General features: G+C 43.5%; 1 protein-coding gene across 3 annotated transcripts in view; it reads left to right on the top strand.

Annotated features, from left to right (window-relative positions):
* MAPRE2 (microtubule associated protein RP/EB family member 2) overlaps window positions 1-22,253 on the top strand; it is a 122,073-nt gene that overhangs the window by 52,031 nt on the left and 47,789 nt on the right. For all 3 annotated transcript variants that reach the window (XM_007667463.4, XM_029068422.2, XM_001515564.5), the window contains one exon: window positions 21,954-22,081. In XM_007667463.4, coding sequence (XP_007665653.1) covers window positions 21,961-22,081 — 121 coding nt within the window. In that variant the 5' untranslated portion in view covers window positions 21,954-21,960. The remainder of the gene's footprint in view (window positions 1-21,953; window positions 22,082-22,253) is intronic.

Below are 22,253 nucleotides of genomic sequence, written 5' to 3'. Positions count from 1 at the left end.
CCCTAACCCAGCTCATCCTGCTGGGGCCAAAGCCAGCAGAAGGTTTCCCTCATTGGCTCTAGGATCGGGGCAGGAGCAGGGTGAAGGCAGGAGATGGCCGAAGGCCCGGAGAACTTTAGAGCCCCTGAGTCCATTTAGGGTGGGTGGGGGGATTCTGTTGCCACTGGCTGCTGATGGAGTGGGCACTCCTTCCCTGGGTGGAGCAGGATGAGGCTTTCCAGGCCTCTCAGAGGTGGGGGACTGGGCCAGGGTTTGCGCCCACCTGCCCAGAGGAACTCCCCAGGCAGGCTGCCTGTTGACTCCCTACCCACCTTCCCTCCTTTCCTCTGCCCTTATCTTTACTCTTCCTCCTTCCCTTCTCCTCCCTCCCCCTTCTCCCTTCTCTTCCCTCCCCCTTCTCTCCTTTTCTTCCCTCCCCTTCTGCTCTTTCCATTCCCTTTCCAACCCTTCCTGGCAGAAAAAGCTATGTTTATGAAGCAGCCTCAAAGGAGAGTGATGTTATCACATTGCACTGGGTGCTGCATGATGTAATAATATCACATGTCACACAGGAAACCATAAATTGTATGGCCTTTTGCATTCCAACTGATCGAAGGTTTCATTTTGCTGGACTCTTTTGCAAAAGGTAGTTGCCGACCTCTGATACAGGTGGTGAGTAGTCCAGATTTAATTGGGTTCAGATTTTGTTAACTTGGCCTAGAAAATGGATTTGTTCAACTTCGGTACCCCACATTTCCTCTTCATTGTGAACTGGCATTGATAATAGTTGCGCACTAGAGATACTAGAGAGTAAAATATAATGATGGTATGTATAATAATAATGATGGTATTTAAGCGCTTACTATGTGTCAGGCACTTTACTAAGTGCTGGGGTGGATACAAGCGAATGGAATTGGACACAGTCCCTGTCCAATGTGGGGCTCACAGTCTCAATCCCCATTTTATAAATGAGGTAACTGAGGCACAGAAAAGTGAAATGATTTGCCCAAGGTCACACAGCAGACAAGTGGTAGAGCCGGAATTAGAACTCATGACCTTCTGACTCCCAGGCCCATGGTCTGTCCACTACTCCATGCTGTTTATAAATTGCTTTATGAAGCTTACTGTGTGCCAAGCACTGTATTATGTGCTGCATTACATACAAGATAATTAGATTGGACACAGTCCCTGCCCCGCATGGGGCTCAAAGTGTAAGAGAGTAGTCTACCAAGGAGCTGAGCATTATTGTGTTTACCTGTAGTTGTGGCTCTTAATTTTCCCATTTCTGCTTCCTTCAAAAGATGGATTCTTTTTATGTCTCATTTTGAAATGCTGTGCTTTCATCTGATGGTCTTGTCTTTCTGCTTACATAAAGTAAGATTAACGCACACCTTTCATATCAGGGATTTACTTTTCTTGACGGGGGTGGAGACCTGAGTTTTATTCCTTCCTTTCAAGCAAAATTGTGAATTGTCAGTTTATTATAATTTCTACCTCTGTTGAACTTGCCCCAAGAAGGGATTTTTCACAGGAGGAGTCACTGGTGAGGAAAGGATCAACAGTGCAGTCTTAAAGGAAATCCAGAAACTGTTCCATGAAATATTTTCCTCTTAGTGTTCTAGCCAAGAAGGAAGGGTTAGGTCAAGACCCAGATGGAAAGGGAGTGAATGTATGTTAACTTTGAAGTGATTCTGTCCAGATTTATAGGTTGCCATCAAGATGACATTTTCTAAAGGGCTGTTTTGAGACACCCCCCCTCCCTTTTGGGTTTCTACTTAAGTACATGCAGGAACTCATTGTATGTGAACATGAATGTAACCTGGCCTTGGCAAGCACACAGAACTTCACTGGATAGGAAATGGTCTCCTTTTAGGTTTTGACTTTAGGCATGTAATAGGCAGGAAACCCCAAAATCTGTCCAGTCTTGTATACATTAGGTCAGAATTATCTAAGTTGAAATTTGGTCTACAAATAGGGCCAGGATCCTGATTTTATTGTTTTACCAAAAATAGATGCTTCTGCCTGTGCCTTAGGGACCGGAATTCTTTGTTATTCAAGGTCGGCCTTCCTGGTTAAAGCCAAGAGAAAGAATCCTCCACAAAGGCTGTGGGTATATGTGGCAGGGAGGTGTTCCTTTGTTCTGGGCACTGTGGATTTCTAGCAGTTTGTTTTCACTCCCTGAGCCCTGAGTGGCTTTCGATTGGCCTTCGAGAAATAGGGAGGGGAATGACGCTGCAGCCCGTAGGATTTGCTGTTGTCTCTCTGACTTATTTGCCATCGTGAAATGCTAAGATATGATATCAGGAGACTAGTAATGTGGTTTGAACATTCTTCCCTCAGGTGGATTCTTACATAATTATCACTGTGAAGGAAAAGAAATCTTTTCAGCTTATATCCCCATGCAATTCAACTCATACCCCCCAGAGAATGCAAAATGCACAAAAATAGTTCCATTATCTCTCTCCTTTCTCTTCTCTTTCTCTCTCCTCCTCTTGTCTTTCTGTCTCTTTCTCTCTCTCCCTCTCCCCCCCCACCCTTCCTTGCCCTGCCTCTCCTTTCTCACCGTTATCATTTCCCTCATTAGCTGGGTACCTTATTAAAGGCACATCTCCAAGAGCTCTTCCCAACCTAAGCCCCACTTTTCCTCATCTCCCACTCACTTCTGCATCACTCTGACTTGCTCCCTTTGCTGTCCCCACCGCCCCGCCCCACCCAAGGCCCAAAGCACTTATGTGCATATCTGTAATTTTGTTTATTTGTATCGATATCTGTCTCCCCCACTCTAGACTGTAAGCTCATTGTGGGCGGAGAATATGACTGTTTATTGTATAGTACTCTCACAAGTGCTTAGTACAGTGCTCTGCACACAGTAAGTGCTCAGTAAATACGTTTGAATGAAGAAATGAATAGGTGGTTCAACTGCCGATTCCTCCAACTCACCCCATTTCTTCTGGGAGCTCTTAAGATGTTGCTTATTTGTAAATCTTGAGAGGGACTTTACACAATAGCCTTATTGTGGCAAGAACATCATTCCGTTTGTATTCTCTAGACTGTTAGCTCATGACTAGGGAACCTGTCTACCAACTCTGTAGTAGTATACTTTCCCAAGTGCTTAATGCAGTGCTCTGCATGCAGTAAGCACTCAATAAATATCATTGATTGAGATTCTAAAATTTCCCAAAATGAAATACATGAATAAATAAGTAGAGGGGAATTAGACAGGTGGGCAGAGTAGGGGAGAGTTTATGCCCTTTACTGTGCTAAATCACAACTCTGCCACCTTCATGCACTGTGGTTGAATGTCTAAGGATGACCTACCCAGCCCCAGTGATTAAATTCTACCCGCAGAGGTGCCAGGATGTCTTGAACAAGTGATGTGGAGAAAGGACTGGGCTGTGGATGAATGGAAATTCCTCTTTGTTGATGCCACTCCAGACTCTAGCACCTACCACCCATTGTGGCCTGTGCTCTGGACTCTCTCAACAATCCCACCCCGTTCCTGGTTGCTCCCCACCAGAGGCTCATGGGCCATTCATTCATTCAGTAGTATTTATTGAGCACTTACTGTGTGCAGAGCACTATACTAAGTGCTTGGAAAGTACAATTCAGCAATAGAGACAATCCCTGCCCACAACGGGTTTACAGTCCAGAAGGGGGAGTCAGACATCAGAATAAGGAAATGGCATTAATATAATTAAATAGAATTATGGATATATACATATATACACAAGTGCTATGGGACGAGAAAGGAGGTAGAGCAAAGGGAGTGAGTCGGGTCGGTGGGGAGGGGAGAGGGAGCTGAGGAAAAGGCGGACTTAGGCTGTGAGGGCCTCTTAGAGGAGGTGAGCCTTCAGTAGGGCTTTGAAGAGAGGAAGTGTGATTGTTTGGCGGGTTTGAGGAGGGAGGAGGGTTCCAGGCCAGAGGTAGGACTTGGACCAGGAGTTGACAGCAGTACAGACGAGAACGAGGCCCAGTGAGAAGGTAGCACTAGAGGAGCGAAGTGTGTGGGCTGGGCTGGAGGAGAGAAGGGAGGTGAGTTAAGAGGAGGAAAGGTGATGGAGAGCTTTGAAGTCAATAGTGAGGAGTTTTACTTGATACTGAGGTTGATAGGCAGCAACTGGAGATGGTAGGCCAAACCCCACCAAACATCCCATACAATTTAAGCCCTCTCAGACCTCACTCCCTTCTCCAGAAACTTCCGTCTGACACCAAATCCTGTGAGTTCTACCATCACATCTCTAAAATCCACCTCTTCCTTTTCATCCAAAGTGCCTCCCTGCTGATCCAAACAATTATATCCCACTTTGACTGCTGCATCAGCCTCTTCGCTTACCTCCCTGCGGAATTCCTGCCTCTCCCCTCTCCTCTCTATATACTTCACTCTGCTGTCTAGATCGCTTTTCTACAGAAATGTTCAAACCATGGGTCCAACTCCTCAAAAACCTCTAATGGCTACCCAGCCACTTCTGAATCAAGCAGAAAAACTCTTTTCCATTGGCTTTAAGGCACTCAATCAGCTCTCCCCTTCTGTCTTTCCTCGCTTACCCCCTACTACAGTCCAACCCACACACTCCCTCCTCTAATTCCAGCATTCTCTCTGTACTTCATTCTTGTCTATCTTTCTGCTTTTCCCTTGTCCGTGTCCTCCCTCTGGCTTGAAACTCCCTCCCCCTTCATATCAAACAGAACACCATTGAGAATCAACATGGCCTAGTGGATGGAGCTTGAGCCTGGGAATCAGAAGGACCTGTATTCTAATCTCTGCTCCCCCACTTCTTTGCTGTGTGACCTTGGGCAAGTCACTTCACTTTTCTGTGCCTCAGTTCCCTCATCTGTAAGGGAGCCCCATGGGGGACAGGGACTGTGTCTAACCCGATTTGCTCGTTTCCACCCCAGCACATAGAACATAAAGCAGTTCAAATTGCATCAAGCAATAGGGCTTTTTTTATGTTAAAATGTTGACCTTCCACCCAAAAATCTCAGGAAAAAGAAAAAAAAGGTATCTGTAGCCAACAACAAATTCATCGTAGCTTAAAATTGCCTTGCGTTAGGTGGGTAACCTTGTAATTTATAATGAAATATTACCATTCACTTACCCAACATGTGGCCATTTAGATTAGCCCATTTGTGGTGTACCTCACTCTGTCTTTTGTCTGTTTCATTTCTGTAAGAGCCATATTGGAACAGCCTTACATGTCTTTGTGAACTGCTTGCTATCTTGCATCCTATTCTATATGCAGCCTGGCCCTTCTACTGAAGAAAAATAATCCCTTGAAAAGAATAGATTTTCTCAATCCCTTTTGAACTGTTGTATTCTGCCAGCAATGTAGATTCCTACCATCTTCAAATAGTATTTCTCCACTACATATCCACTGCAATCTGGGAAAGGATTTTCTGCCGCCGTTGTCCATTCAGAATATTTCCTCATAAATAAATGCATTTGTTCATTATCCGTAAATAATTATTTCTGAATGGTTTTGCCCCATTAAACCATAAGATGCAGTGAATATTTGGTGAGAGATCAAAAATAGTTTTTTGTTCTTTGATCAAAAATGAAAACAGCCACCAAATCCCAGAACTCGAAGATACCTCTTCCCTGTCTCTGTGAACATCTGTAGGAATGGAGAGCAGCCACATGGAGGGAACAGCAATTTTGCTGAGAGAAGGAGATCAATAGATCTTCTGAGCTTCAGGCAGGAGTGCTGTAATTGAAGCGCTGTGTTTGCATTTCAAGTGAATTAGAATTTACAAAAATGTAAGTTGAAAACTGAAATGATGCACTGAGACCACTCATGCTTTTCTCACCATAACTGAGAGAGAGGATTTGTGTTTTATAAATGATCTGGCCATCTGGCCTTCCATTTTTCTGGTTGCTTTCTTACATCGAGGCAAGTTTTCCTCATTCAATTTGTGAAATTCTTGAAAGTTCTTGCACCAAGTGTGTATCATGGCCATTGGAGTTTTGATTCAAACTCACAAATGGAATTGAGGCCACCAGTTTATGAGAACCTTATGGACATCCAAAGAAAGTGTGATGTGATCCTTCTACTTTAAACTCCAAGTTTTGGAGTTGGAAACACAAATGGTCTGGAGTAGGTAGAGTGGTGGGCATTATTGCAAGGTGGCCTTGGGACCCCCAAAGCAACCCTCCCAAAAACTAGCTCATCACCGAGACTCTGGAAGACTGCCATGGCTACCTAGGTTTAAAAGGCAAAGTCATCCTTTGGTCACCCAAGTGTCTCCATGTGCCTAGTGGTTTTGTTCTTGAGTACAACTTATTCTATTTCCGTAAATGTGCCCTGTTTTCAAAGTCCCTTAGGCCAGATCCAAGATAAGTTAGTGGTTACTTGATAGTAGTAATCTTGAGGTAGCTTTTCACGTTGTTATTTTATTGTATTATGGCTGGGATTGAGCTGTTTGCTGTCACCCAAATGTCAGGAGGGAATTGATCCTGTACTATTTTGGGGGTGGCCAAACTGCAGCTCTCTTCTTCCCTTGCTCCGTGACTCGTGACAGGTGACACTACTGTCATATTTATTATTGAGAAGCAGCATTGCCTATTGGAAGACACATAGGCCTGGGAATCAGAAAACCTGGCTCCTAACACTGACTCTACCACTTGCCTGTGACCTGGGCAAGTCATTTCACGAGTGTGCTTCAGTTTCTTCATCCGTTAAATGGGGATTAAAATGCTTGTTCTCCCTCCTACCTAGACTGTGAACCCCAAGCAGGGCAGGGACTGTGTCCAGCCTTAACACCTGTAGCTACCCAGGGCTTTGTACTTAGTAAGTGCTCAACTAATACCAGTTACTGTTATTTTACCATGGTGTTTGTGGTGGGCTGCTCCAGCCCTTTCAGCAGTGGTGAGAAAGCGTATAGGTCCTGACTCCACCCCCAGCCTGTACTGTATCTTGCTTGTCGTCTCTTGCCCCCCATCCCCCTGAAAATTCCCATTCTCCGCCACACACTGCTACCCTTCTTCCTCCCCTCCACCCCCTACCCCAAAATCCTTACTTCCAGATCAGTGACTCTCAGCCATATAGCGATTTTGGCTTGCGGCTCTTCACTTCATGGGGATTGCCCCACCTCTCCCCCTTCTTTCCCCTCCCCTCAGTGCCATCCATGAAAGGAGGCCAATTCCAATTAGATGGAACATCCGTGATTCCCATGACTTAAGGTGACGCTTCTGCTTTCAAGCCAATTGTCTGTCAAGTTCATAAGGCAAGGCAGACTGTCGATGGAAGTCTTTGATAGCTGAGCTGGTATCCAAGTGGTTTGATCCCTGTCATCCTTAGGTCGCTGGTTTGACTCCGGCTCAGAGGAGTTCAGGAGTTTTCCTCTAGAATGTGAGCTTCTTATGGACAGGGAACGTGTCTGCTAATTTTGTGGTATTGTACTTTCCAAGTGCTCAATACAGTGCTCTGCACATAGCATTCAGTACTATTAATCGATTGTTGATAATAATTTGACTCTTTGGGAATGTAAGGCACTGGGACCGTTAAGAACTCTTGAATGGTCAGAAAATGAGTCTCTTTCGCCTCTCCCCCAGTGTGTGCAAAAGATTTGGGAATTTGGAATGCTAGAGACTTACCCCCAACCAATGCTTGAGAGCTAAAGTAATTCTAAATTAATAGAGTTTGAGGGAGAAGCCAAAAGATGCTTAGTGAATTAAGAGGAGGAGCTTTTTCAACATCCTGATAATAATAATTCTGGTATTTGTTAAGCAATTACAATGTGCCAGGCACTGTACTAAATGCTGGGGTAAGTACAAGGATATCAGATTGGACACAGTCCCTGTCCCATATGGGGCTCGTACTGGAGGCTAGTAGCAGGCCACGAGCGAGTCTTCCTCCCTACTCATGATCTGTGGCTGGTATGAGGTTCCTGTAGAATCCCCATCCCACTGTGGGTTTTTTGTTGTTGTTGTTGCTTGGTTTTTCTTTAATTTCATCTGAATCCCAAAGTGAGGGCAAATCATTTTAAAGCTTAAAGATAATGTGACCACTGTCCATAAAATAAAATAAACTAGTCTTGGAAAGTTACGACCAGGCAGGGACAATCGTTTGAGGTTTGCCGGGAAGTTTGGAGGAACCCAAAAAAAGATCAGATAAACCGTGGTTAGTTTTATTGCTGAGTTCAGATTTGAAACTGTTCCATGCAGCTTGAAAATTCTAAATCAACCTTGTCAGAAGAGCCTAGGAAGTAAATTCAGAGAAGAACTAACTTTCCCTGTAATTTCATCTCCACTGCTCAGTGGGTTTCTTTTACCTTACACTACATCTCCCTAGAAGGCTCAGGCTAATGAATGTTTCACAGACCTTGAAAATCTTGTCTGTGGTTAGGTCAGTGATTCATTTTTATTTCTTCCAAGCTCTTCATTCCCTTAAATCATTTTCCATACTCATTCTTGGACATTTTACAATTGAGCTATATTTTCCTGATGTCCAGGTGTCCAAAATGGAGAATTCCAAGAGCAGTTTTATTCCGAATTTTGACAGTTATGGCCTGGTAATTCTTTACATGTAGAACCCCCAACAGCCGTACCCAGGGACCCTGGAAAGGAGGAAAAAGAAAAATGCCTTCAATCTCAGGAACTGCTCCAATTGATAGTCTTCCCATTCTCCGGCAAATTTTTTCTGAGTGACTTGAAAATGTTTGTACCCTTGCGGTTTTATGGATGTGGTTCTTGCCCACAAAGCGAGAGCTTTTCTCGTGGACGTTCAACTCTCACAGGACCTTCCAAGTGCGACCAACGGGGTTGGGGTCTGGGAGGCTGTGCCCCTCACTCTTAAGACTGCTGAAATGAGCTGGGAAAGGAGCAGAATATTTATGGAGGGTTAAAAAGAATCCCCCAAAACTTTGAGTAATTCCTGGGCCGTTCACAAGCTCAGAGGAGAATAAGGACAAGATATGGAGTATAAAGTGCCTCCTGAAGCAGGAAGCATAGTGGAAAGAGTATGGGCCTGGAAGTCAGAAGACTGGGATTCTAATCCTGACTTTACCACTTGTCTGAAGTGTGACCTTGGGCAAGTCACTTCACTTCTCTGGAGCTCAGTTTTCTCACCTGTAAAATGGGGATTAAGTCCTACTCCCTCCTACCTTGACTGTGACCCCCATATAGGACAGGGACTGTGTCTGACTCGATGAACTTGTATCTACCCTGGTATGTAGAACAGTGCTTGATGCATAGTAAGCAAGCACTTAACACATACCGTAGTGATGATGATAACAATAATAATAATTAACAAATGCGATCTGCCAAATGTTTGGTAGGTGGAGGAGTAGTGTAGTTTTCATGCAGAAACTGTATCTCCTTTTATGTTCCACCTAAATGATGGGTAAGAGTGTCAGTAATGGGTCTAAACTCGAGGTTCAGGAGGATTATTCATTTCCAGTGCTTCCATGTTGCCCTCGTGCATTGGTGGAGCATTGTTTGTCACCATACTCTCAAATCCACTTACCTGAGTGGCCCAGTAATGTTTAGCAGAGATCGACACTCGCCATTTCAGTGCCTCTTCAATGATGCTATTGAAGCAGTTGATCAAGGTGTTTTCACTACAGGAGATGGGTCATTTTAAAGAATGCAAGTGAACTGAGATGCCCTCTCAGATTAAACTACCTGACCTGCTCCCCGCTGTACTGTTTGATGTCTCGATTCCATATGTGAAGTCTGCTTGAGAGTGGTGGGGCCTGTAGTATTTTTGGAGTTTGGAGCCTACCTGGTGACCAGGAAAAACAGAACAGGTAGAGGTTTGCTGATCTCAATCCCCTCAGGTGCCTTGAAAGATTTTTCCTTAATTGAGGTGTCCACTCCCTGTCCTGGGCTAACTGCTTATTTTTCCTTTATCATAAATGTCTATTTTTATTTCAGTCCCTTATCAGAATTTTAAAATGAGCTGTGCTTTTATCCAAATGCTGCCCAAGGAGAATTCAGGATTCTCCCTGGGCCAGTTCAGTTGATCATATTTATTGAGTGCTTACTATGTGCAGAGCACTGTACTAAGTGCTTGGGAGAGTACAGTATAACAGAATTAGCAGACGTGTTCCCTGCCCATAATGAGCTTACAGTCTAGAGGGTGAGAAAGACGTTATTATGAATAAATATTTCATAGTATAATTTAAATATATTTGCATAAGTGCTTTGGGGCTGGGGTTCAGGCAAATATCAAATATCCGAAGGTCTTGGATCCAAATGTGTAGGTGACGCAGATGGGAGAGTGAGCCGGGGAAAAGAGGGCTTAACCTGGGAAGGCCTCCTGGAGCAGTTGAGACCTTAATAATGCTTTGGAGGTGGAGAGAGTGGTCCTCTGGTGTTTATGGAGGAGAAGGGAGTTCCAGGCTAGGGGGAGTTCCCCAACTTGTTCTGAAAAGAATTCTTGCTAAAATGGGGAGCCAAGCAGCTACTGGGTGCTGTCATGTCATTATTTGGGCCACAAGCGGTTGCAGGGCCTTTTAGTAAGGTACTGTGCACAGAATAAGCATTTAATAAATATTATCACTATTAATTGTGAATGGAGGGTCTTAAGTTCCAAATTATGCAGTAATTGGTAATATTTGTAAGTAATTGGAAGCTTAGTACAGTCCCTCTAGACTGTAAACACCTTGTGGGCAGCGACATATCTACCAACTCTGTTGTGTTGTACTCCCCCCAAGTACCTAGTATAGTGCTCTGCACACAACACGTTCTCAAAAAACTTCACTGATTGATTAAAAGCAGTGATTCCTGAAATAGCATAGCTAGAGCTAACAGGCTGTTGGACTAGAACTCTTTTTCAGTGCAAAGATCAGTGATGAACCATTCACAAATCTCCCTTTCTGATTTCCCTGTTAGGGAGGGCTGTATATATGTAGTTCAATGTGGATTCAGAGCTCACTTTCATTTAGCAAATAGGCAGTTAAGCCTTGATCAATATGGGTCTTATAAAAGTTGAAGTCCACACCCCAAAAATGTCTTGACATTGATTAGTGGGGCAGATGTGATTTCATCTGGGTTTTGTGTGTGTGTGTGTTTCTGTATCTAATTTAAAGTACAGTTTCATGGATCTTCCACACTCAGGTGAATCCATGCTTTCATGGATGAAAGCCATGTTTTCAGTAAAACAAAAATGTGATGTTGAGCTTCCTGTAGGTAGTATTTGTTCTATAATTAGTACTGAATTCTTACTGTGCCTCACTCCTGACTATCCTATTTCTGGATCCTCTCTCATGCCCTCCCTCCCCACAGGCCTGGGTTGAAACTCCCTTCGCCTCCAAATCCACCCCTTCTTCAAAGCCCTTGCGAAATCTCACCTCCTTCAGGAAGCCTTCCCCAAATAGCACGTGGAGAATTCACATGTGGCAGGGATGTTTTACAGCGAACACAAAGTCATTTCTAGAGCCTAAAAGAAATCAAGGGGACACCCTAGGAGAATCAATCAATCAATCAGTGGTTTTTATTGATGGCTCTCCTTTAAAGCAATCAATCACCTTGCCCCCTCCTACCTCACCTCTCTACTCTCCTACTACAACCCAGCCTGCACACTTTGCTCCTCTAATGCTAACCCTCTCACTCTACCTCCATCTCATCTATCTCGCCGCCGACCTCTCAGCCACATCCTGCCTCTGCCCTGGAACGCCCTCCCTCTTCATAAGTGACAGACACTTTCTCCACCTTCAAAACCTTATTGAAGGCACATCTCCTCCAAAAGGCCTTCCCTGACTAAACCTTCCTTTCCTTTTCTCCCACTCCCTTCTGTGCCACCCTGACTTGCTCCCTTTATTCATCCCCCCCTTCCAGCCTCACAGCATTTATGTACGTATTTATTTTATTTATATTACTGTCTGTCTCCCCTTCTGGACTGTGAGCTTGCTGTGGACAGGGAATGTGTCTGTTATACTGCTATATTGTACTCTTGCAAGTACTTAATACAGTGGTATACACACAGTACATGCTCAATAAATACAATTGACAGACTAATGTTCACTATGTGCAGAGCACTTTGTGAAGGGTTTGGGAGAGTACAGTACAATAGAATTAGCAGATACATTCACTGCTCACAGTGAGCCTGCATTATTAGGGGGGAGACAGGCATTACTATGAATAATGTAATTATTGTTAATTATAATAATAATGAACCTCGCTTTATCATGCTCTTTGCACATCTGTAGAGTCTAGGTTTTCAAATATGTATCTATACCCATATGTATAGATATATATTGTATGGGGATTTATCTTTCTTCTCTGTTAGATTTTATCCCCCCTCCACCCCTACTTGTTCACTCATAAGTATTGCTTACTGACTACCTCCCATTTTTCTTACTTACTGTTTTTATTTAGGAAACTACATTGAGGGGTGATTGTGTATTTACTGTAGGCAGAGGTTTGTTTTCTTTTGCTTAGTGAGCCAGGGAGCAGACCCAACTTCTAGACTCTGAGCCCGTTGTTGGGTAGGGATTGTCTCTCTCTGTTGCAAAGTTATACTTTCCAAGTACTTAGTACAGTGCTCTGCACACAGTAAGCTCTCAATAAATACTATTGAATGAATGAATGAATGACCTAGAAGGAGTTAGGGATTATTGGAAGAGGGAGGAAAGCCAATGAACAAATATGGTGGAAACTGCACAATCTGTGGACTAAAAATACTTGTAGTGATACTCATGACTTCTGAACAGTATTTTCAAAATTGTTGCTAGGGGAATTTCCTTTTTTGTCATGCAATTTGCATGGTTTGGGGCTGGGAATCCTGTAGATGAATTTGGGATTCCATTGGACAGCTTGGGAATCCAGGTCTCCGAATGGGTCCAAGACCCAGGAGACATTGTTAGGTTTATATAAGCTACAGCTGCCTCCTCAGTGGCCTCTCCCTTAGCACTTAAATAGAGTTCTGTTCATCTGCATATTTTATTTGGCTTTCTTTTTACATTTTCATTTGGCTATTCAGTTATTCTGCAGTTTAATTCTGCTACAGTTGAACTGCTTCTTATCATCTCCTTCTTACACAGTTGCTTAATAACTCATGTCTGTCTTGCCCATTAGACTGCGAGCTCACTGAGGGCAAGGAACATGTCTTGTTTCTGTTGTCCTCTCCCAGATGTGCAGTACAGTGCTTCGTACACAGAGGGCCATCAGTCTGATTTGGCGGTGAAAGTGCCAGTAGTCTCCCGGGGCTGGATGGACTCTTACAAGGTTCAGCTCCCTGGCTCCAGGCAGCGAACAACTTAACCCCCACTCTAGATGGCTGTGCTCTTTTTTTCCTGTAGAGACCGTCAGAGATGGAGATTCCACCTCTGCCCATAATAGTAGCCGTTAGAGTGTTTCGTCTCCCTGACAGCTGGGATGAGTGAATTCTTCCTCTCTCTGAGGGAAATAGTGTGCAGAGTCTAGTGAGGGCCAAGGGAATCAGGAGACTGTAGCCCAGTGAGGAAATAAGTCTGAGCCCTCTAAATTGTCACGGATACAAACAAACTCTGTCTGGGAGTTGGAAAGGAAGAAAGAAGCTGGAGGAATACTTTCACATGAGAATTCCCTGTATGAGTACTCCGTATAGTACCGAGAAAGCAGTATAACGTAAAACATTTCCCCTGTAATATTATGAAATTGGGACACTCTAGCCATTGCAAAATTCATCGCTGCTCCAGAAGCGGGTATGATTTCCATGTGTGGACTCGATCCTGTCAAAGCCAGATTTGTCATTTGGTTTCTTAGTTATGGACCCCAAGTCGTGATGCTGTGTCCTATGCAGGCAAGGAACAGACAACCAGCCTAGATGGAACAGTATGTTCGAGATACTTTTCCAGTCTGCAGCTCAGTGCGCTGAGCCTGCAAGTTGACTCAAAAAAGAGGCAAGCAAGAAAGCAAATGAAGAGAGAAACAAAATGTACCCTTGGTTTTGTGATCTTTTTAGGTGACCCCCATAAAGCTTTTCTTTTGATATCCTTCAATTTCAATCCAAATCCTGAATTCAGGAATTTGTGTTGTTTCAATGGATTGTTGAAAGATGAAATAATTTCTGATTAGTTGGACCTGCAGGGATCATTACTTCATGGTTTTTGCAAGACATGCTTTTCTGATCGGGGATATCCATCCCGTCCCGTCCCCCCCAGCCAGTTACAACACTTTTACTAGAGACAGTGAGAGCTGTCAATGCTCTGCACACACGGAGCCCTCAGTAAATATCGTTGCCTGGTTGAGACAAAAGACAGAATTAGGAGGGAGGGATCAGTTCTGGCTTTTCCATGCCTTGCCCTCTGTCCCAGTGGCCAGCTCTATCAACTACCGGTTTCACAAAAGAGCTAAAGCACTCACTACATTGTACAACCGTGTTATGAAAGAAACTCAAATCTACAAGGGGTGCAGGTAAAGCAAGTGGCTTAAAGGTCAACCTCCAACTGCAAATATATTTGGCTGCCAGATAATGCAGTGATGGGAAAATGCCCTGGATTTAACTGCTGCATTCCTGGGTCACAGTCTTTAGCAGGTTTCAAGGGGGCAGCGAGTTAGTTAAGGTGAAGTAGAAAGTCACAGAACAGAGAGTGTTTCCCTGGTTTTCCTTTTTGTAAAGGGAGGTCAGTGTGAGGCAAGGAGAACCAGAGGCTAGATGCCAAGATAATTAGGATAATAATAATATTGATGGTATTTGTTAAGCACTTACTATGTGCCAAGCACTGGGGCAGATACAAGGTTATCAGGTTGTCCCACATGGGGCACTCAGTCTTAATCCCCATTTTACAGATGAAGTAACTGAGGCACAGAGAAGTTAAGTGTCTTGCCCAAAGTCACACAGCTGACAAGTGGCGGAGCTGGGATTAGAACCCACGACCTCTGACTCACAAGGGTAGGCTGGTAGGCAATCTTAGTATGCCCAAGTTGAGGTATAAGGATTCTGCCTTGGACTCAAATGGAAATCTATGCTGCACTATGTTTTGGCTATTTTCCCTGGCTAGGGGGGCTTTGGTTTTTCTCATAGAGGGGTTTTTTAGTATTACTTACGTAACTATTCCATAGCGTATATATCGAGCACCCACTGCCTGCAGAGCATTGTGCTATGTAGATACAGGAGAGCTACAATAAAAGTAAGAGACATCGCCCCTACCTTCACGGAGCCTACAATCTAATGGGGAGTTGGGGGGGGAGGGGGCAGAAAGACACATTATTTGCACAAACCTACATCTCCAGCCCTGATCTTTCTCTTTCTCAGCAGTCTCACATTTCTACCTGCCTTTGGGACATCACTATTTAGATGTCCCACTGACACCTAGAACTTAAAACAGAACTCCTCATCTAGCGCTTCACAAATACTATTATTATTATTATCTTCCCACCCAAACTCCATCCTCGCCTTGACTTTTCCAGTACTGTAGACATCACCATCCTCCTTGTCTCACACGCCTGTAACCTTGCCATTATCCTTGACTGTTCTCTCTCATTCAACTCACTTATTTAATGTCACCAAATTCTGTCAGTTTCACCCTTCACATTGCTGATAACTGCCCTTTCCTCTCCATCCAGATTACTACCACGGTAATTCAAGCACTTATCGTAGTCTGCCTTGATTACTGCATCAGCCTTCTTGCTGACCTCCCTGCCTCCTGTCTCTCCCCCACTCCAGTCTATACTTCACTCTGCTCCCCAGATGTTTACAAAAACAGTCTGTGTCTCATCAGTCCTCAAGAACCTCCGGAGGCTGCCCATCCACCTCCACATCAAACAGAACCTCCTTACTGTCGGCTTTAAAGCACTCAATTATCTTGCCCCCTCCAGCCTTACCTCCCTACTTCCCTACTACAACCCAGGCACATTCTTTACTCCTTTAATACCAAACCTACTCACTGTACCTTGACCTTGTCTATCTCGCCATTGACCTCTTGCCCATGTCCTGCCTCTGCCCTGAAACTTCTTCCCTCATAATAATAATAATTGTTATCATCACCCCATTTTATAGATGAGGTAACTGAGGCAAAGTAAAGTGCCTTGCCTGAGGTCACACAGCAGACAAGTGGCAGAGCCAGGATTAGAACCCATGACCTTCTGACTCGTTCAGTTCATTCAATAGTATCTATTGAGCACTTACTATGTGCAGAGCACTGTACTAAGCGCTTGGAATGAACAAGTTGGCAGCAGATAAAGACAGTCCCTGCCGTTTGACGGGCTTACAGTCTTATCGGGGGAGACGGACAGATAAGAACAATGGCAATAAATAGAATCAAGGGGAAGAACATCTCGTAAAAACAATGGCAACTAAATAGAACCCAGGCCCGTGGTCTACACCATGTGGCTTCTCAAGCTGCTCCTCTTCATATCTGACAGACACATATCTGAAAGCACATCTCCTCCATGAGGCCTTCCCCGATTAAGCCCACGTTTCCTCTTCTCCCATTCCCTTCTGTGTCGCCTTGAACTTGGATTAGTATCCTTTATTCGTCCCTCCTTCAGCCCCACAGCATTTATTACATATCCTTAATTTATTTATTTATGTTAATGTCTGTCTCCCCCTCTAGACTGTAAGCTGGTTGTGGGCAGGGAATAGGTTAGCCAACTCTGTTGTATAGTACTCTCCCAAGTGCTTAGTACAGTGCTCTGTGCATACTTAGTTTAATAAATATGATTGACATAGCAAGAAAAAGAGCAGGAGCAACTGTTGGTAACAGAAGGGCTGGAAGGATAGAAAAACAAGGGTAAATTAACATAAACTGAGATTTTATTAAAATGCTAAGCACATAAGATCAGAGAATAAATGGGTCCTAGGAAAGTGGATCTTAATCGCAACTGGAATGATATAATGCAGGATATAGTTCCTCTCTTAATATTTGGAGAGCATTCCTATCCAGTCATTGTATCTCCTTTATCCTCCCAAATCCCAGTGATGTAGGGGTGGGTTGATAGTCTTATCTTTCCTATGGATGGATAGAATACTCTCAAGAAGAGAGAGAGGCTGAGGAAAACAACTTCTTGGGGGTCTCTTGGTGACTTGGAGCTAGAGCCAAGAATCAATAGCAAGTCTCTTCATTCTCAAGCCTGAGCACTCCCTGTCCTTTGATTGCCGTAGCTTCTAGGGTGTTGTAGTGTTCTGGCTTGCAGGATATTCTTAAGGAGAAAATTTTAACTACAGCGGTCTTGTAAAAGGGCCGGTGTTATTTAAAATAGCAAGGAAGCATCTTGTTAAGAAGGGCAGAATCATATGGAGTCAATATTTATCTCATAATCTCTCCAAAGTGCCAAGATTTAGATCCCCAAAAACATTTTCTGGTTTTCCCCTAAATTTCCATGTGATTCTTACTTTCAGTAAAATTCGACTTCTTGCAGCTTCACTGTTGGACTATTTATAGGGAATATTTTCTTCATCCCCTGTTTCTGACCTTGTTCTCATTACTGGTTTTATGGAGGAAATGAGCACACTAAAAACTCATTTAGTATGACTAAAGACAGTTTACATATCTTCCAAACCCCAAGAGGCATAAGGGTCTGCCTGATAAGACCTGGTTTTTCTAGCCAAATTAAAACCAAATTTAGTGGGAGGTTAATTTTGGGGGAAAGTCATAACGGAAGGAAATAAAGATGAGCCACTTTTTCTCTTAAGGCTTTCCTGGGAGGAGGATTCTGCATATTTGGCTCTAGCTGAACAACCTGGAAAAAAATGTGGAGGAAAATAGCTTATATTTAAGAGGAATGGCTAGAGGGCTGAGTGCTGATTTGTTCAGGCCCTGCTTTGCTCCTGACTTAATTGTGTGAACCCCTGCTGACTCTTGCCTTTGAGCCAGTTCCTATAACTCCCAGGAGTTGCTGGAGATTTGCACTGGTCTTCCCTCTTTCTCCCCTCTCCCCATCCTTTAGGGCCAGTGCATTTCCCAGGGTCTTCAACGTCCAGACCATCCCTGCATCATTGTCTCCGGGAGGGCCGATGGGGGTGGCTGCAGGAGCGGGAAAACGAGTGCAGTGATGGAAACAGGAGTGGGAGGCAGATGGGAGGAGAAGGCAATATATATATATATGTATATGCATATATATATATCTCGCTCCTGTCCTGCATTCAAGTACTGTACTTGTATTTTTAAAGTGGTCGCATTTATGAAAAATTTGAGACTCCTTTTTCTCTTTGAGTCAATGATTCAGAAGAAGTGGCTTCGTAAGACACCATGCTATCCAGAAACACAGCTGCACAGCTTATATGAGTTTTGTTATTTTGAATTGCCAAATGCAAGGACAATTTGAAATGCGAACATAAAACTGCTTTTTCCCCGGTTGGAAAAAAATCCTCCTCACCGGATTAAAACCATTAGCCTTGGCTCCAATTCAGTGAAGGGTTTGTGCTAGGTTTCGTAAGTGACTTGGGGTTGTGGGGGACAATTCTAGTGAATAATCAGTGGTGTTATTGGTTCATCTTTCAGAACTCAAGAGGGGCTTTTAGGGTCCTGAAGATTGGGGCCAAAAGATAGTTTACAAGATACTGCCTTGTTACACCCAAAGTGGGTTAAATACTGACCATCTTTCATTGTTCACTGCTTTAACTTCTTTCCTTTTGGTCTGGGGTGACCCCTAATCCATTTCAATCACTGGGGGTTTACTTGTAGCGTTATGTTTTAATCTTCTTTGGTATTTTACTAATGCCATGCTGATTCGTAATCAGAGGAGGAATCCATGATGAAATCCCCTTTCAGAGAGAGTCTGTTCCAAATCCATGCCTCTAGCAATTTTTCAGTCTGAAGACTTTGCGGTACTCCTGCTGAATATCAATTGCCCAATTTCAGTTCCTCCATTTACCATCTTCAGGTTTGTATTTAAAAAGGCTTTCCTAGTTATTTTTCTTAGAACTGACTCAGGGACAGAGAATTTTTGACACAGTTCCATGCTGATTTTGTTTCTAAGTCAGTCATAGTACTGTCCCATTTTGACTCCATCATTTGGTTATAATTTCTCATGATGTTTCCAATTTCTTCATTCTTTGGACACAAGTACTTTGTAAGACAGCAAAATCATTAATAATAGTTTAATTAGAATGCAAGGAGCCAAGTAAGAATGAAGTCCAAGGAAGTTGGGGAGGGGAAAGAGCACTCTGAAATTATATGTCAATTAGCTGCACTCTTTGGAAATCTTAGAAGCTCGGAATAATGTTTGTGCTCCAGTATGTCCAAAGAGGGAGGCACATCTTAGTGTCTGAGGGGAGCTACCAAAGTCTTTCAGAAGCCATCCTAGATGAAACTTAATAGATTCAGATTAATATTGAATCGTTGTTTTCCTTCACGTGATTTGGATTATCATGGTCCTTTAATGCCCCATTAGATTGTAAACTCATGATGATGATGATGATGGTATTCGTTAAGTGCTTACTATGTGTCAGGCACTGTACTAAGCACTGGGGTGGATACAAGCAAATTGAGTTGGACAGAGTCCCTTTCCCATATGGGGCTCACAGTCTCAATCCCCATTTTACAGATATGGTAACTGAGGCCCAGAGAAGTGACATGACTTACCCAAAGTCACACAGCAGACAAGTGACAGAGCTGGGATTAGAACCCATGACCTTCTGACTCCCAGGCCCATGCTCTGTCCACTATGCCATGCTGCTTCTCATTGAGGACAGGGAATGTATGTCTTCTGTTGTGCTTTCAGAAGTGCTTAGTACAGTGCTTAGCACTCCGTAGCTGAAGATTGGGGCCAGATTGGGGTGGAGAGGCGGGGCCCGCCACCTGAGACCACCTTAATGTTGGTATTTGTTAAGCGCTTACTATGTGCCACGCACTGTTCTAAGCGCTGGGGTAGACACAGGGGAGTCAGGTTGTCCCACGTGGGGCTCACAGTCTTAATCCCCATTTTACAGATGAGGGAACTGAGGCACTGAGAAGTTAAGTGACTTGCCCAAAGTCACACAGCTGGCAAGTGGCAGAGCCGGGGTTCGAACCCATGACCTCTGACTCCAAAGCCCGTGCTCTTTCCAGTGAGCCACGCTGCTTCACCTCCCCAACCTTCTGTCATACAGGGCCTTCTGTCCCACTGGAGGGTAGGAAGTGCAGACTGTATAGGGGCCAGGGCAGCAGCAGGAGTAGCAAGGTCTCCAGTGACACCCAGAAGTTAAAAAGAATTAAGATAGACTAGAAATAGAATAGAAGGTGGGGCAGGATTTTGGGAGATAGGGTTGATGGGTAAGATCGGGGTGCAGAGACAGAGGACAGCAAAGCCACAGGCTGGGAAGCATAGTTCTACAGGTAAGGGTCCGTGTTCTTTATGATTTGGCCAACAGGTAGCACAGTAAAATCCATTGTGCTGAAAGTGTGCTGAAATTGTCGGTTCCACACCAACCTTGGCAGAATCACTTTTTGTGTAAGTGACTTCCTGCTTTTCCTCTCCCTCTCCGTCCCCCTCCGAATTGGAAGTGTCAGGGTCACTAGTTGTAAGAGGTGTAGAGTGTGAGAAAGAGGTATATGAAAAGTGTGGGTGCTGACATTAGTTTTAACGTACCTGATACAAGGCTTCAGGTCATTGGAGGGAGACTTGCAACAGACAGGCAGTGTGTGCTTTTTACTATGTTGTAACATTTTTTGTTTCACTTCTACAGTTTGAGATAACTGTGGGAGAGTAACTAGGAGTGGTTTTAAATTTGCAAGCTACATAGACCTAGCAATTGCAATACCTCAACAGTATTAGAAACTACTCTGTTTTCTCTTCTTTTTTTATTTTTTGATTGGCAGATGCTGTAGCAAATTCTAGTGAAAGTAGGGATGAAATGTTTTCCATTACAACTTCTCAATTAATCCCTATACTTCTCTGGGCTGCCATCTCAGCCACCTTAACACTCTTCTTTACATAAATGTTTGTTGTTGATTTTTTTTTTTAATCCACTGGATTTGTGTTTACTTTTGCATTCGCTTAACTTTTATATATTCATCAATTTATGGTCACTCCCCTTCCGCATTGTATTTTAAGCTTTCTCAGGGCAGGGTTGCAATTTATCTTCTACTGAAAGCTTCCCCGATACCTTCTGCAGTACTTTGCCTTCAATTGTTCAATAAATACTGTCAAAGATGATGATGAATTGTTGTCCTCCATTTCCTAGCAATATATTTTAGGGGACCGGTATCACCTTGTGAAGTAAAGAAAGTGTAATCTGAAAGAAGTATTGCCATGCCAGTTGAAGAAGTAAATTTCTTTATTTGTCCTTGAGACCCTCAATCACTAAAGTAATTCTCGGTACATGTTACTTGCTCCTTTCTAACTTCCTATTCTTCCTCCACAACCTTCCCTAACTCTCACTCCTGATAGCAGTATAGATGCAATCAAAATAAGATGTAGAAAACTTTCAAAATGTACATTTGAGCATTCAGTAGGGCTCAGTGAGAACTAGAAGGTTATTGTGATTCAGAGCAGAGAAGAAAAAGGGTGTGATCTAAAATCGCATGAAAGGCACTATCAAATTTAGCCATTATGTATTGGCAAGCAGTTATTACCCTGCTCAATTTAGTCATTAGCTGAATCCGTACTGGGTAAAACAAATGACTCTTGGGGGGAAAAATCCCAAATGTTTCTTAATGGTGGAAATGACTCCAAATCATTTTTAAAACTGTAAATGCAGGGATTCGTATGATGGATTTTGGCTCAGTTTTATATGGATGATCTGATACTGGTTTGGGTGAGATCTCATAGATGGGTAGTTTAGCCATGAGTTTGCATCCTCCTGCACTCCTTGTGATTGTGTGATTGATCCAGTAATCTGCCTGCCAGGGGTATTAGAACCTCTGAGTTGTCTTCCTCATCCTGCTGCCACTCTGCCCAATCACATGGGATGCCCCCAGAGTGGCAGCACTGTAGAAGTGGAGCCTTGGGCCTGGAAAAGCCCGTGATGTTATCTGTCAGTCAAGTGACCTGGCTGACTTGGCTTCCAAGGTGGGCTCGGAGCTAGATCTAGAGGTAGGTGGTTCAAACCAGGTTCCTCTCTCTTTGTTACTGGAGGTTTGGGAGATGATCCATTTTGAAGAAAGTAAATATATTTCCTTGTTTTTTGCAGTTGGGGGATGGCGGTCAATGTGTATTCTACCTCGATAACCCAAGAGACTATGAGCAGACATGACATCATTGCATGGGTTAATGACATAGTCTCATTAAACTACACAAAAGTCGAACAGCTTTGCTCAGGTAAGAGATTAACATTAACATTTTGCTTAAATGTTCATGCTCTGCCAATCAGGATATGACTGCATTATCCTTAATATCCATAATTTTTTAAAAAATATATATAAAAATTGGTAAAATATTAAGGTGAAATGGAAAGGGAAAGGAAGACCTCTAGAAAGGAAAAGGAACTGGA

Source organism: Ornithorhynchus anatinus, chromosome 7 (genome assembly GCF_004115215.2).
Source record: "Ornithorhynchus anatinus isolate Pmale09 chromosome 7, mOrnAna1.pri.v4, whole genome shotgun sequence".
NCBI lineage: Eukaryota > Metazoa > Chordata > Mammalia > Monotremata > Ornithorhynchidae > Ornithorhynchus > Ornithorhynchus anatinus.
The sequence above is the reverse complement of the archived record's forward strand: the minus strand, read 5'-3'. Positions and strand labels throughout refer to the sequence as shown.